Raw genomic sequence first — 16,494 nt, forward strand, 5'->3', positions numbered from 1 at the left:
CTTCTTGCATAATGTTTCTTTTCTATATCGGTCATCAATGCAATAGTAAAGAGGAAAAGAAGATGAAAAAGTATTTTTAAACACATCTGAGAAAACTGACATCATGACTGTATTTTGTGAACCGCATACGCAAAATATAAATTTTTAAAATAAATAAACTGGGAGACCAATAGAAAAGTATGAGAAATAAGATTTTTTTTTTAATGCAGGGAGTGATTGTGTTTAAAAACGTATTTGTCCAGTTTAAATTAAAATTATCTGCCAGCTTTAATCTTAAAGAGACTTTGAATATTTACTGTAGGATTGAGGTAGCATCTATAGAAACCATTGGCATACAGTACATGAGGTGTTTCCTTAGAAATATTGATATTGTACTGACCATTAGAATAAGAACTGTAAGCAGTGGTATTTTTGGCCCAGACTTCTGGGAAATAGTGCCATTTGATTTGACATTTGTTCCATTAGTGTTTAGAAATTTGCATTGCTGGCTTCACATTCATGGACAGCACGCCGATAACATTAGTTTTTGCTTGGACCTCAGTGATGTACGAAACTAAGTGCATCTGATTGCCTTTCTTTTGTGCTCACAGTGCATGTGCCTTCCCCCACGGATTTGCAGTTTGTGGAAATAACAGATGTCAAGATCACAGTGATGTGGACGCCTTCCCAGGGTGACGTGACTGGTTATCGGGTGGTAGTGGTTCCCGTTGGTCTTCCCAGCACTCAAGGACAGCGACTGCCTGTCAGCAAGAGCACTTTTGCTGAGATAACTGAGCTTTTACCTGGCACAACCTACTCTTTCAAAATCTTTGCAGTGAGCCGTGGCCAGGAAAGCACTCCATTGGTGGGAGAGCAAACAACGAGTAAGTTTCATCCTGAGGTAGCAAGGATTTTGCATTGTACGGTATTTAATTGTGATCAGTTCCTTTTTATTCTGTGAAGTAATGAAAAATAACTTTTATTTTTATAGGAGGCCTGATAATTGTGTGCCAAGCTGTAGTGACCTGGGAGTGGAGGGGGAGGGGAGCATTAATTGATAGTGAAGAGTTGCTTCCCTCACTTTTTTTTCCTTTTAAGAAATGTAACTCGGAACCTAGAAAGGCATTTAAAAATTTTCTAGCCCTGATGTTTATCTTCAAGACTCCTTTTCATTAGCTGTGATTGTGCTGACAGGTTTGGGACAGATGTAGCCCTTTATTTTTATGAGATTTTCTCTGAATGACTCCTAGGGATTTTTTGATCCTGCATTTTGCATTTTTTAAAAATTCTAAGTCTCTCTCAGCCATTACTTAGAACAATCAAGGCAGACTGGATTTTCTTGATTTTTTGACTGCCAGAAATTTTAGTGTTGATATACAAATTTGCTTTCAGGCAGTTTACAAGAAGGAATTTAATATACAATGCAATTGCCTTTAGAGTGTTTTTGCTTTGGGGTAACATCTGGATTGAAATGATGTGAAACAACTGTAATCTTAATAGATTATGGTAATGAATTTAAGAGCATAATGGTTGCATAAGTAAAGTTGCAATGATTACATTAAAGTGCCTGAGAGTCCTGGGGAACCAGGATATTTATCAAGTTTCCCAGGGAAACTAAAACTATCTCCTTTCCACAGTGCAAATTTCACAGCTAGTCTTCATTCTTCAGTTAAATTGCCTGCAATATAATTTATAAGTGACTTATTCTAGAATCAAGCTATAATGTTAGTACAGTAAAATTTCTATTATACAGTATCCATGGGGAATAGGGGGTTCCTGTTAACTGGCATATCTGATAAATGATTATCTGAGAGCTCTCTGCTTCCTGCTCCAGCCCCTCCCAAGCAGCAACAAGTAGGGAACAGGAAGGGAGGGGGGTGAGGCTTGAGGAAACAGAACAAAAAACTGAGCAAAGAAGACATACTTTGCTCCCTAACCCAGCCCCTTCCAGTCATTTCCCCTCCCCTCTTCTCCTGTCTCTTGCAGAGAACAGGAGGGGAGGGGGTGAAACTGGAGTGGACAGAGCAGAGTAGAGAAAAACTAATCTGCTCCCTAATCCAGAAAATCAGGTTTGAAACCTGACTGTCTCCATCTGCTGGCAGGGGAGCATAAACCCATTGGTCCTGAGTCTATCTGTCTACATGAAGGAAAACAAAATTATCAGGTAAGTAATTTCTCCTGTCCGCTCCCAAATCCAAAATCTTTCCCTCTTGTCATTTCAACCCCTCCCCTCCTGCCCACCATAGGTGCTGCCTGGGTGAGATGCTGGTTAACAGAGTGTTCTGGTTGGTAAATACTGGATGATGGAGCTTTTACTGTACTTGTCCAAGCATCTTCCTTGCTGGAATTAATGGTATTTACTGAGTTTTATTGCAAAAGAATTAGAGGTAATACTAGGCTAGGCAATACTTTGAGTTAGTGCATTTAGTTTTTTCACCACTGAAGACTTAAGTACCAAACTAAACCATCTGGCAGGATTGCATAACCCACTTGTGTGGACTGGCCTGTCTATCCTAAAGGAAAATAATTTATCAGGTAAGAAGTAATTTCACCTTAATAACTTTGTTTCAGTATTTTAGTGTGGATGATTCTTACAGAGTTGTGGAGACTAATTATTTTGTTTCAGCATTCATTCAGCTAAATCTAAAATTTAATAAAATGATGGTTTGAATCATCAACTTTCTTTCTATTTCAGAAATTGATGCACCAACCAATCTCAGGTTTGTCAACGAGACTGAATCTTCTGTGATAGTGACATGGAGACCACCACGTGCTGAGATTACAGGATATCGACTGACCACGGGCCTCACAAGAGGAGGGCAGCCCAAGCAATTCAACGTGGTGCCATCAGTCACCCATTACACACTCAAGAATCTGCTTCCTGGCAAAGAATATAGTGTTTCTCTTGTCGCTGTGAAAGGCAGCCAACAAAGCAGCAAAGTGGCTGGGGTTTTCACTACCTGTAAGTAGAGTGGCGTCTCCATTTGTCCTCTTGCATGGTATTCTTTACATTCAGAGGTTTCAGGCTTTCATGAACGGTCATCATATAATGGGGAGGGTTGATTTTTTTTTTTTTCAAACTGTCTGTAATGAGTCAAAGACTTCACTTTGCTTTCTTGTTTTTTGTTTTTTTTCACACGCAGGCTTTTGTACCAATTCCCAAAGCGAAAGTACATAGGCATATTTTTTTGTTTAGGAACTTGCCGTGGGTACAGGGGGTGCACAGTCACCTGCATTTGCTTTTTCTGTGGGCAGACTTTTCTTTTTTGCTGGAAAATAGCACACACACAGAGAGTTGTAAATACCAATTTCACGCATACTTTTCCCTCCTCCCTAAACCTGTACCCAGGAGCACTTCTCAGAGCGGCTAAAAGAATGTCTGTTGAGGAAAAATGTGTAGACTTTCAGCTACTTGGAGGGTGGTTTTTCAGCCGCCGGGTAAAACTGCATTTTAAAATTCCTGCGTAAATTGTTTTGGGCCTTGACGACCCAGACCCCTTTATGTGAGTGTGTGTAGGAAGGGAAGAACTGAGCGGAAATGATTTGAATCTCTCCTCAAGTTCTGAGCCCTCATATCCTCCAATCATTATTTGTAGCCCTTTCAGAAGTCCCTAAATCAAGAGATTGTAGTAGGGATGTGCAGACAAAAAGTTTGCGTTCATAAGTTGATAAGTTGAAGGTGAGGGTCGATTTCGTTCAATATGGACATATGGAGAATCCCATAAGTTGAGGGTCTCTCCATACGTTCACCGGTTCCCTAAATAAAAATTTAAACCCCTCACCCTCCTTAATCTCCCCCCAAGACTTACCAAAACTCCCTGGTGGTCCAGCGGGGAGTCAGGAAGCCATCGCTGTTTTCCTTTGCGAGGAGCACGTGACGTCGGCGTCACGTCGGAGTGACGCGGACGTCACATGTTTCTCCGTGCCTCCGCTCCGGGACCCCCGTTGGACCCAACCAGAACTTTTGGCCAGCTTGGGGGGGCCTCCTGACCCCCCCCAAGCTGGCCAAAAGTTCCGGTGCTCCTCGCAAAGGAAAACAGCGATGGCTTCCTGACTCCCCGCTGGACCACCAGGGAGTTTTGGTAAGTCTTGGGGGGGTCAGGAGGGTGGGGGTTTAAGGTTTTATTTAGGTTCAACGTATTCAACGTAGCTACGTTGAATAAGTTGAAAATGTGATGCGTTGCGCATCATCACTTTTTTTAAGTTAAAAAAAAAAAAAGTTGCGTTTTACATATGCGTTCAAAACGAATGCACACCCCTAGATTGTAGCATGGCAGAGTGTCCTTTTCTTGTTAGTGAAGAGGTTTACAATTCTGCTAGAGTCAGCAGGAAAAAAAGTTGCACAGAAGTGGTTAAAACACTTTTTTCTTGCAGTTTTTGGCACCTTGGCCTTGTAGTTCCATTTTAAAATATAAATGGAGAGAACCAAATTCTAGTTTAAACTAGTTCCTGTGATGCAGTTTTCTCTGACTTGATACTAAAATTAACCATTAAAAGTTAGTAAAATAATTGTATTTGACAGAAACATTCATGTGGAATTACGTTTAATTGGAGGTGGGGGTTTGTTTTTTTTACCTGTCTCACCCTTTTCAGGACCATTAATAATTACGCTTTCTCCCACTAATAGTGGAAGTTTATATTTTGTGATAATTTTACACAATGCCATAAAATGATCGCCACGTGCCTGTGTTTGTAGCGTGATATCTGTTTTAGAGCCCCTGTTCTGCCTCCTATCATCCGTGTGTCACAAGGGCAAAGCTCCCTTTGGAAATCAGAGACCACAGACCACAGGGAAACACAGAGGATGACTGTCTCGGGGGCTCCTGATCCAATTCTCTGGCCTCAGAAGGAAGGGCCATCCCTATTGAGACTTAACTCATGATTATTGCAGGAATGCCAGTAGGCATTTTCCTTGCTGCAGCAGTAATTTCTCATTCCCTTGGAGCCCAGCCACATCATCGCAAGTTTGATGGGCTTGCACCCTGCTGGGCAGGAGAGCAAAACACGGATTCCTCCACCACAGCACAGTGCTGTGGCCAAGCCATGGGTGCGGCTTAGCATGTTCCAGATTTCATCTGCTGCTGTTGCTGACTGAAGAAGCCAAATAAAAGGCCAGATGTGCTAACAGGTCTTTTCCCATTTTGTTTCAATGGGCAGAATGCTTAGTTTAGTTGTGCATAACTTTTGACAACTGCTAAACCCTCCTTTCAAGTATTCATAGAAACGACGGCAGAAGAAGACCAAACGGCCTAGCCAGTCTGCCCAGCAAGCTTTCACACTTATTTTTTTCATACTTAGCTGTTACTCTTGGCCCTTATAAGTAACTTTTTGGTTCTATTTCCCTTCCACCCCCACCATCAATATAGATAGCAGTGCTGGTGCTGCATCTAAGATTCAAAATGCTTTGTGTACTCCCAGGTTCGCAAAAATTCAAAGTTTATTGCAAATACTACATGTACATTTGTTTCTTCTCTGCCTTGATTGTTTAAAGATTTTTCCCCTCCATCTGTTCTTTGTTTTCCTTGTCTATCTTCTAGCTTTGTTTTCTGCCCTTCCTTTCCATTCTGTCTTTCTTTCTATGCTTATCTCTTTCTTTCATCCATGTTTTTCTAACTTCTCTCTTCATCTTTAATTTTTCTCCATCTTTCTTCTCCAACTATCTCTCTCCCTTTATCAGTGCTTTACCTCTCTTCATCCTCTCACCCCTCATGTTTTATTAAAACACTATTTGGAAAGGAAACATTTGGAAAAATAGTAAAAGAAACAAACAATTAAATTACACTTAGTAAATCAAAGAAACAATTTCAATTCTAGGTCAAACAACATAAAAGGAGGAAACAGAAAATAAATGGGAAAAGAAGAAAAAATTTAACAGAAATCCCTTAGCATGTTCTGTGCTTAATTACAAATAATTCCTCATTGACTTATATTGGGAACAGAAGAAGAAATCAATCTGTTGGAATCTAAGAAAGGGTGAAATTGTTCTGGAGCAAAAAAAATATAGCAATCATTATTAAACCTGATGTCCCACTTGCAAGGGTCCCTTAGCATAGACATAGCACCTAAAGATAATGTTGCTTATCTAAGAGAAAACCTTTGCACTTTTCCTGCATTACTCTGGATAAATCCGGAAACATTCTCACAGGTTGATCATAGAAAGGAGAATTTAAGTTCCTGGAATAGTCGCATTACCTTACTCAGATCTGCTTCTGAAACAAGAGAAGCCAGTAAAGTTCCTCTCTCTAGAATTTCAGGTCCAGAGATCTCTAAAAAAATTAGTCAGATTAAATGGTGAGGAACATTAAGACTGATTTATCACCGGTGCATTACGAGAAGAAACAGGTAAAAAATATATCTTATTAAGCAGAGGAATAGAATCAGATTCACAATGCAGTATCTCTAGAAAATATTTTCTTAAGGTCTTCAATGATTGCTCACCGAGCTCTGTCACGGCTGCACTTGGCAGACCACGTGACTAGTGGGACCGGCCCACTGGGGGATGCCTGCTCCGCCCCTGGCTGTAGACTGTGTGTTGCAGCCGCATGTCTAATTCAGATAAATATAGTGGCATGACAATTTTACACATTGTCAAAGTAATGTATCTCCTTCTTCAAAGAGAGGGGTAAGAAAAGTGTCCCAGAGGAAGGGGGTGGCGTGAGCACTGGCCCGTACCTCCCAGCAGAGCCTGGATGTGATTTAGTGAAAGGGGAGCCTGTGGCCTGCAGCGCCTGCTTCAGAATCTCCCCTTTCTTGTTTCCTGTAGGTTTACTGAGGAGGGCGAGGGCCTAAGAAACATAAGAAAATGTGTTTAAAAAAGGATTGGATAAGTTCTTGGAGGAGAAGTCCATTACCTGCTACTAAGTTCACTTAGAGAATAGCCACTGCCATTAGCAATGGTAACATGGAATAGACTTAGTTTTTGGGTACTTGCCAGGTTCTTATGGCCTGGATTGGCCACTGTTGGAAACAGGATGCTGGGCTTGATGGACCCTTGGTCTGACCCAGTATGGCATGTTCTTATGTTCTTACCAATAATTTTTGGAAAATTGTGTATGTCTGGAACTATTTTCCAAATATTCCAGATGTCTAGAAAGAGCAAACCTATCCTTGAAGAGAAAAACATTTAAGGCCTTAAGTTCTTGTATGTCTTTTTCAAGAACATTGATTTTAGATGCTGGCTCCAAAATTTGACCCCCATGTTGTAATACCATAGTTCTAACAAGGAAGATAAAGAATTAATCTTTATTTCACAATTACTTAGCAGTCCAAAATGCATCATCAGTTCCCAAATAGTCTAATGTAACCACCTCCAGTTTGGTTGGCAAAAGGAAAGACTCACTCCGTAGGGCCAACTCCTCAGTTTCAGTTGCAGAATATCCCAAAGCTTCCATCACAGGAGTCCCATCCACCACCTGCATGGTCACATGTCATTCCTGGCTCAACTCACTGGAGTTACTTGATCCACCTAACTGCAAGCTAGCTGAGGATGCTGAAGCCACAGTGAAATCATCAAGTGTCACAGGGGCTACCGGTGCCATTGGTCGGCCCCGTTACATGGTAGGAGCAATGGACGGCCGGTGCTATCTTGTGCTCCTACCATATGACAGGGGCCGACCAATGGCACTGGTAGCCCCTGTGATATAGTAAGGGCAAAGGCTATCGGTGCCATTTTGAATACCGGCAGCTGACGGCCCGATTGCAGGAGATTGCTCCAGGACCCCCGCTGGACCACCAGGGATTTTTGGCAAATCTTCGGGGGGTCAGGAGGGTGGGGGGTTGTAGTTAATTAAATTTAAAGGGTTGGGATAGGGGTTTTTTCAACTTTAATGGGAAACAAATACTGTACGTAACTAATGGACAAATTGGGTTCCCCCGAAAACGGATGCAATGGATTTGGGTACCGACGAATACGAATACCGAATCAGACAAATCCGTCCCTTCTGCACATCCCTAATGGGTAGAAATCCCTTGTGTGCTGGGAAAGAGAATAGTGATAGGAGTATACTACCATCCACCTGGCAAAAATGATGAGGCGGACAGTGAAATGCTAAGAGAAATTAGGGAAGCTAACCAAACTGGTAATGCAGTAATAATGGGAGATTTCAATTACACCAATATTGATTGGGTAAGTGAAGCATCAGGGCATGCAAGAGAGATAAAGTTCCTGGATGGAATAAAAGACAGTTTTATGGAGCAATTGGCTCAGGAGCTGAAGAGAGAGGGAGCAATTTTAGATCTAATTCTCAGTGGAGCACAGGATTTGGTGAGAGAGGTAATGGTGGTGGGGCCGCTTGGCAATAGTGATCATAATATGATAAAATTTGAATTAATTTAGTGCTCCAGCACTAAACTTTCAAAAGGGAAACTTTGACAAAATGAGAAAAATAGAGAAAAAAACCTGAAAGGTGCAGCTACAAAGATAAAAAGTGTGCAAAAGTCATGGGCATTGTTAAAAAATACCATCCTAGAAGCACAGACCAGATGTATCCCATGCATTGAGAAAGGTGTAAGGAAGGCAAAATGATTACTAGCATGTCTAAAAAGTGAGGTGAAAGAGGCTATTTTAGCCAAAAGATCTTCATTCAAAAATTGTAAAGAGGATCCAACAGAAGAAAATAGGATAAAGCATAAACGTTGGCAAGTTAAATGTAAGACATTGATAAGACAGGCTAAGAGAAAATTTGAAAAGAAGTTGGCCATAGAGGCAAAAACTCACAATAAAAACTTTTTAAAATATGTCCAAAGCAGAGAGCCGATTTACCTGGGTAAATGAGTTTTGCCTGTTTATTGTGTTCTTGTCCCTGTCTTTTTAAAGGTATTTTTTTGGGGGGGGGCGGGGGCAGAGGGGTTTTGAAGTTTATAGATTTTATGCAGAAGAATACTGCACCACTTAAATTCTTACCAGGTTCCTCCTCTGAATTTAGTAGTGTTGCATTATCTCCAGGATTACTTGGTGCTTATGTTTTCTGTAAATCGAAACAAATAGACATCTCATTTATTCCCTCTGCCAATTAAAACAGACATTTTGATATGTCATGTTAGTAACTACTAAAATCTAAAACCAGTCTGCTCCTCAGGCTCTTTACCTTGGTATTGTCTCGCTGTCCCCCAGAATCTCTTCCTATGAGATATTGCTGCCTTGTCCTTCCTGCCACATCCTAAGAAGTTAACTTTCAAAACTGCTCATGTGTGCCCATATGCGTGTGTATATTGGCACGTGGTAAATTACTACTGTATTTTATAATCTGCATGCATATGATATGGGCAGCTTATAAAATACAAGTACATATGCGTACACAAATGCTCTCATATGTAAAAACCATGAGCCATGCAAGTTTGGACTTATCTAGACGAATTCCGATTTATCTGGCTAAGTACCAGCCCATAGTCGGATAAGTGTGCACAAGTGTGCACAAGTGAATTTTCAAAAGATGCGTGCATCTTTTACACATGCACCTTTTGAAAATTCACCTCTAAGTGAGAGCCTCGCAGTAGCACTTGTACAACTGTTGTGATAGAGGTGAGCCACCAGTGCAGGAATAGTATGAGTGCTGCCATCTAACACCCATTGATAACCAGTTAAAAGCTGCTGTTAGTCTGTGCACTGAGCTGATCCAAACTCCCTTAGCTAAGAGTCTGACTCACTCTGCATTAGTTGGCCATATCTGGATTCACATAGTGGATGGAACACTTCTCCAGCTGTAGCATAATCTCTTATAGTATGTATTGTGCTGTGCCATTCAGATGTTTGTGTAAACCCACAACTTTAAGTAAATATTGACATTTCCGAGATTGAGCACACCTACTTCCTTTTACAGTGGAGCCAGTGGGTTCTATTCCACCCTACAACACAGAAGTGACAGAGACTACAATTGTTGTTACCTGGACACCTGTGCCAAGAATTGGTTTCAAGGTAAATGTTCCTGGCATATTCCTTTTTTGCTGGTGATTTAAGATCTTTCAAGAGCTGGTGACTAGACTTCATTGCAGGATGCAGTAAATAGGCATAATAGCTCCAATTTCTACTGCTGCTATGGAGGAAACTTAATGAGATTTACAAAGATCCAAAGGAGAGCTATTCTTCCATACATTTTTTTAAATAAATGACTTGGTTAAACTCAACAATTGTCTTGGTCAATGAACCTCTTTTTTTTTTCTTCATTGATTTTGAATAGTGTGATATGCTTTAGAGATTGTGTTTATTATAAAAAAAAATTCATGCATAGATTAATTCTCTGTATTCCATGTTGGTGGGAGGCTGTATACATACTGCAGTGAAATAAATGCTACATCTGGAATATAAATATGATGTTATTTACTCCATGAAGCAGACAGAAAATTGGTCTGAAAGTTGGGAGCAGTCATGCCACTTGTCAAAGTTTCCACCTTAGCTACTGTAAGCCGAAGCCTTGACAAGTGGTGCTGCTGCTCATGAGTTTCATACTTAAGCCGATTCAACCATTGTTTTTTTGGTATGTCTCACTGTGCCCAATCTGTGTGTAAACTAGTGGGGTGGGAGCGGAGGAGAGGAACGGAACCTGTGAATATTATCATTGTGCAATGAATCTTTGCATGTTAGGAAAAAATACTGAAGAATATTTCTGTCGAGTGGGAAAGGAATAATTATTTCATGTATTGTGTTAGCCAGAGATAGATTATCTCCTTATGGACTGTATTGTGAATAACACATCTCTTAACCAATGCTGCATTATTAAAAACAAAAAAACAAAAAGTTTTTAGGCTAAACTTCATCTTTGTTTTCCTGCCCCTTAGTTGGATGTGAGGCCAAGCCAAGGGGGAGAGGCCCCACGAGAAGTGATTTCTGAGAGTGGTAGCATTGTTATCTCCGGTTTGACTCCTGGCGTGGAGTATACTTACAGCATATCTGTCCTGATGGATAACCAGGAGAGGGGTGATTCCATCACCAAAACCGTAGTAACACGTATGATGCATTTGTTTCTCCTTTTTAAATATCTTTGGTTATTTCTAGAAATGTACTGAGCACCTTTGAAGAGACTGAGCCACTTACATCTGTATTGATCATCATGGGAGCAATGTTCAGTAGCCTGCAGAGGTGCAAGTTCTGCAGCTACATTTGTAGATGAGGGCCTTGCTGAAAAGTTTCAAAAGGAAATTACTTATGTAGTTTCCTTTTGAAAAGGTCCTACAAAGTATATGGGTACAAAAGCATCTGCATTCTATGCACCTGTTTTTATTCTGATCAGCAGAATGGGCGCAAAACATCACACATAAAATTGAAAGAACATATCTATATGTGATGTTTTCCTTTCCTCTTCTATCTCTGCCCATGGGTCAGCTTGTGAGTAATATACTCACATTCATGCACATGTAAATGAAAGTACTAAGTGTTTTCAAAGTGAGCTTGAGTGCCTATTTTCACTTTGAAAATCCTCGGGTAGCTGGCCAAGTATACTTAGGCATTGCCTCATGCAAAGTTACACCTGCTGAAAGCAGGTTGCAACTCGTGCAGGGCAACTTGTGTGCATACATTTTAAAATCCAAAAATAATATGCTAAAATTTGAACTCCGCTTCCAGGAGCACCTCTCATCTGTGCTTGTAAAAAGTGTATGTGACACTGGGTTACGCATGTACTATTCTGTACACTGGCCCGTGATTGATTTTCAGAATGTCACTTACATGCATAAAACAAGTTTTACGTGTGCAAATTGCTTTGAAAATCAAAGCCCACAGAGTGCAAGTTTCAAAAGCCATTTATCTATGTAAAAGGGTGATTTGAAAATTGTTTCCCCCCATGCCCCCAACAACGTGGATAGATCTTACCCTTGGAAAAAATTGGTGGGATGCAGGATCATAATCAAAGAAGGCAACAACACGTGTAGATTTGCATTTTCAAAACTAGGCATGTTCTTTTTTTCTTTTGAGAATTACTGTAAAGTCTACAGGGAAAAGTACCCATGGACTTTGCAGGACTCAGCATAGCTTTGAAAACTGCCACCATAGTGAAACTAGGGGGTATATTTACTCACTTTGAGGGAGCCATTTTACCAGAGTTTTAGCTTTCAAAATTGCCTACCCCATGTCACACAGATGGTTTTTGTTTTCTGCTCTAGTCAAAATTGATGACAAATCTTTTAACCCTTTTCTAAAACAGTTATAACCTTTATTTACCTTTACTTCAGAGCTTCCTCTTCAAATCCTGCCTCAAAGCTTCCTTCCTTCCATTACCATGGGTGTTAGCTATATTTTCGATTTTTCTGATTATATGGTATTCTAGTATATCATTTATTTTCTTCACTGTATGTTACTTTCCATTGTATAATACTGTACTATACATTATTAAGTATTAAGTTATGTCCAGTGGCATAAATCCAGGAAGTAGACTTGTTAGCTTATTTTGAACTCTGTTCATTATTTTTAGCTCTGTCCCCACCAACCAACCTTCACTTAGAGCCCAGCCCTGACACTGGAACGTTGACCGTCTCCTGGGACAGAAGCACATCTCCAGGTAAACTACTACTGCCACTACTTCAAAACATTTATATTGTGTTACAAATGATATCCAGCACTGTACAAATATAAGAGACAATCCCTACTCTATATAGCTTACAGTGTCATCAAGAATGACAAAAAAAAATCATGAAGTCCTGAGTGATGTAAAACAGGATGCAAGTGTTTGTTGCCGTTAGTGAGTATTTGTTGCTGCTACTATATCTGAGAATAAACAATATGAAAATAGAATAAAGGTCAGCCAATTTTGTCGAAGCATGGCCTGAAATATGTCACATATATTCCTTCTGGATAGTGAGATATTTGTTTATTTTCAACTTGTTAGCCCACAGCTACCTTTGAATATCAAAGGGGCGGATTTTCTAAGTTCGCAGAACTTAGAAAATCCGGTGGTAACAGGGGGCGGGGGGGGGGGGGGCGAAACAGGGGGGGCGGTCCTGCACTAGCCGGCAGCGATCACACAGCCGTGGTGCGATTGCTGCTACGACGTGCCAAATAACTACACCATAAATGGGGTAGTTATTCGCCGCGAAATAGGCAGCGAAAAGGCTGATGCCCCGACTCCTCCTCTTCCAGGGCTGACTCCGCACCGATGTCCCCTTCGCAGGCGTGCACTACGATTTCTAGATATCGCACGCTTGCGCTAGTAGTGCAAGTGTGCGATAGCCTTAGAAAATGAGGCCCAAAGTGAGTTACAATTCTAAAACACCTCAACATCATAAATAGACCATTACATTTACTATACTGCCTCCCCCATCCATCCACCAACCAACCACTCTATAAACCACCCCCCATACTACTCTCAAACTCTATGTAAATGCTGACTTAAAAAGCCAGGCCTTCAATTGCTTCCTGAATTTCCTCCTGAACCTCTGTTGGAACCAAATTCCAAAGACCAGGAACAACTAAAAGCATAAGAAGTAAGAAATGGCATATTGGGTCAGACCAGCATCCTGTCTCAATATAGTGGCCGATCCAGGTCACGAGTAGGATTCCAAAGAATAGTACCCTCCCACTCTCGGGACTCAACCACCACTGCCGCCCCCCCCCCCCCCTCCAATTAATGCCCCGGGAAAAGGATGGGCCAGGATACAATGCACATACGGACCTGTGCTGAGTGCATATTTTAACTCGTGTTTGTGTGCTCAGTGTTGTGTTTGTGCATATTTTAATGCCTGATGTATTAGCATAATAGCTTAGTGCATTAAGAGCTAAAAATAAACAGCTTGCGTGTTAGTAAACTGTGCGCTGAGTTTCAGTGCAGTTTCATGCTCAGAAAATGTTCCTATTGACCCCATACTCTATAGGAAATAAACCACTCAAGAGTGATCCTTGCAATACTGTGACTCCATGGCTGAAAGCATCAAAATTAGCCAATATATCTAGCATAATAATAAGGACATCAAACCCTAATCCCATTTACCAAATTTAACATAACTGTTGCCATCCCTTGGCCCTTCTGCAACCCAGCTGGCCATGGATGAAAGAACTGGACCTTCTCCAGGTAACTCTGTACCTGCATAAACATACCCTCTTAATTACTTTGGAAGAAATGATACATTTCAAACTGGGAAATAGCAAGACACCACAGCAGGATCCAAGCCTGGACCACAGCCTTGATCCACAGCCAAACAGTGACCTCTTGTGGACAAGACTCATTGAAAGCATTGAAGGACAGAAGATCCAGTCTGGTTCTGGGGGATGAAAAGACATTTTGAAACCAACCAAACCTGGGAAACTGTTATGGCTGAGGAATGGGTGGAATCCAGGATTTCCTTTTGTCAGATAGATTCAGTAACACTGCCCCTTCTTGAATTCTGGTGCAATGAAATAGCAGACCCTAGAATTACCAGATTTTTTGTGGCTGGCAGTGCAATGGGCTTTCATTTTCAACTGGAGGTCTGGAGGATAAAATTTATACTTTTTTTGCAATTATTTTGCAGCATGTTTGTCGTAACTGTCTTGTTCAGTCTTGTTCAAATTGTTCAGTATTAGGGTTTGAAAAGGGTTGAGAAAGTTAAATGCTGCTTTGAGCTTTACGTTCTTATTGCCCTTTTCCCACATGTATATACCAGAGTCAAAGCACATTGCCTGTCAATTCTTAATCAAATTACAAGTTAAAAGGTCTGTCTTGGGTCATAGTTTTAATCTCCTTCCCCATGCCCCTGTCAAAATGATTGCCACATGTCCTTAAGATCACCTCTCAGTAAACTGAATCTAATGTTGACTAAACAAATTAATCCCCACGCTCCTACTATATGGGGAAGTATCTGGTATACAATATTAGCTATTTATGGCCCAAAGAGGGTCTTTAGTCACAATTTGATTGTTAAATATTTCATATTTTTACATTTAACATATTGCATTCATTTCAGGCATCACTGGGTACCGAATTACAACTGCTCCCACCAGTGGTCAGCAGGGTTACACTCTGGAAGAAGAGGTTGGTGAAGACCAGACTTCCTGCACCTTTGAAAACCTGAGTCCAGGAGTGGAGTACAATGTTAGTGTATACTCTGTCAAAGATGACCAGGAGAGCGCCCCCATCTCAAAGACCATCACACAAGGTGAAAACAGTCATAAACTGCTTCTTATTTTGTGACAGGTTGGCAGTTTCCATTGGAGTAGGGATTTGGAGTCAAAAATCCTTCCTTTGAAAATTGTCTGCTCTTTAGCCTTTTTTGCAAAGCTACAGAGACCTGTTCTGCTGTTTTAAGCTTGCTGATTCCTACTATTTCAGAACGCCATGGTTTGGCCAGGGCAATAATGCATGAAGGGGTTTTTGTTACAATTTCATTGCTTATGTGTTGTGAAGCACAAATGTTTCTTCATAACCGCCTGAGTTAGACAACTGTTTATCTGCTTTTATAAAATGGATGAAATTTTGCTTTTATAAAATGGATGAAATTTCATAAAATACTACTTTTTCTCTGCATTTCAAAAGGAGTTTAAAATGAAGCTCCAGGGAAGAGCTATGTAGTCTTTTTGAGCAATGAGGTACAGAATATCTGTGTAACTGTTGTTCAGTCAACTGGCATCCTCAATTTCACAAGTCCATTTTATAATGCAATTCCATTTGATCTCATTGACAGATTTACTTATTGTAATTTAAATAACAATGACAATGCCCCATTACCATTAACTAACTGATAAAAGCACAAATATGTAGCCATAGGTGGCTTACTGCTCATGCTAAAGAGGTTAATGAATAAGCACTTTCCATGAGAAAAAAAAAAACACTCTGGATTGTCCCTTGCTGCTTTTTTCTGAATGCGTCAGTTATCATTGAGGTCATTGATTTGTAGGCAAAAAATTATGAAGTTCTTTGTTTCGATGATATGAAATTCCCAAGAAATTTTAGAAAACTGGTATCCAGAGTCTGAATTTTACTCTGATTCTGATACTGCACATTGATTTGAGAGAGACAATATAAGATGCACAGGTAAAAGACAGGATGGGATAGTTTCTGCCCTTATATACTGTGAGCCCAATATTCAGAGGAGACTTAACACCTCTGTTTAGATGGCCAGTTTAAGAACCTATATTCAGCAGACTTTAGGGGCCCAATATTAAAAAATAATTGTTTATATAAATTAACCGAATAAGACATCCGGTTAACTTAAATGGGATAGTCAGCAAGAAAGCTATACTCACTGCTGAATATCCTTGTACAAATCTCTACTTAGTGGGATAAGTTAAATCCAGCTAGGTTAGACCAGCAATATGGCAGGTTTGACTTATCCGATTAACTTAACCTTGTCGAGCTGCAACTTTTGGCTGAATATAAGCACCTAAGTGCGGAATATTAGTGCTGAGTATGCCCAGAAGCTTCCTCTCACCTGCAAGTTTTAATTGTAAATTGGGCTGGAGGGAGCCACATCCCTCTTGCAACCAGTCCTTCTCTCCCACCCCCCAGCACACATATTTCTCTCTTGCCTATCCGAAGCCATAAATGCTGGCAGTGCTGACACCCTCACCCATCAACCCAAAATCAGGGTGCGAGAGCCCCTTCCCCTTCCCCTCCC

At 40.7% G+C, this 16,494-nt stretch overlaps 1 protein-coding gene across 6 annotated transcripts in view; it reads left to right on the plus strand.

The window, feature by feature from the left end:
• Positions 1-16,494, plus strand: part of FN1 (fibronectin 1) — a 203,870-nt gene that overhangs the window by 91,258 nt on the left and 96,118 nt on the right. For all 6 annotated transcript variants that reach the window (XM_029606113.1, XM_029606114.1, XM_029606116.1 and 3 more), the window contains 6 exons: positions 591-863; positions 2,675-2,941; positions 9,798-9,892; positions 10,753-10,921; positions 12,381-12,467; positions 14,845-15,036. In XM_029606113.1, the coding sequence (XP_029461973.1) occupies positions 591-863; positions 2,675-2,941; positions 9,798-9,892; positions 10,753-10,921; positions 12,381-12,467; positions 14,845-15,036 (1,083 nt within the window). The remainder of the gene's footprint in view (positions 1-590; positions 864-2,674; positions 2,942-9,797; positions 9,893-10,752; positions 10,922-12,380; positions 12,468-14,844; positions 15,037-16,494) is intronic.

The sequence above is a fragment of the Rhinatrema bivittatum genome, chromosome 6, assembly GCF_901001135.1.
Source record: "Rhinatrema bivittatum chromosome 6, aRhiBiv1.1, whole genome shotgun sequence".
Taxonomy (NCBI): Eukaryota; Metazoa; Chordata; class Amphibia; order Gymnophiona; family Rhinatrematidae; genus Rhinatrema; species Rhinatrema bivittatum.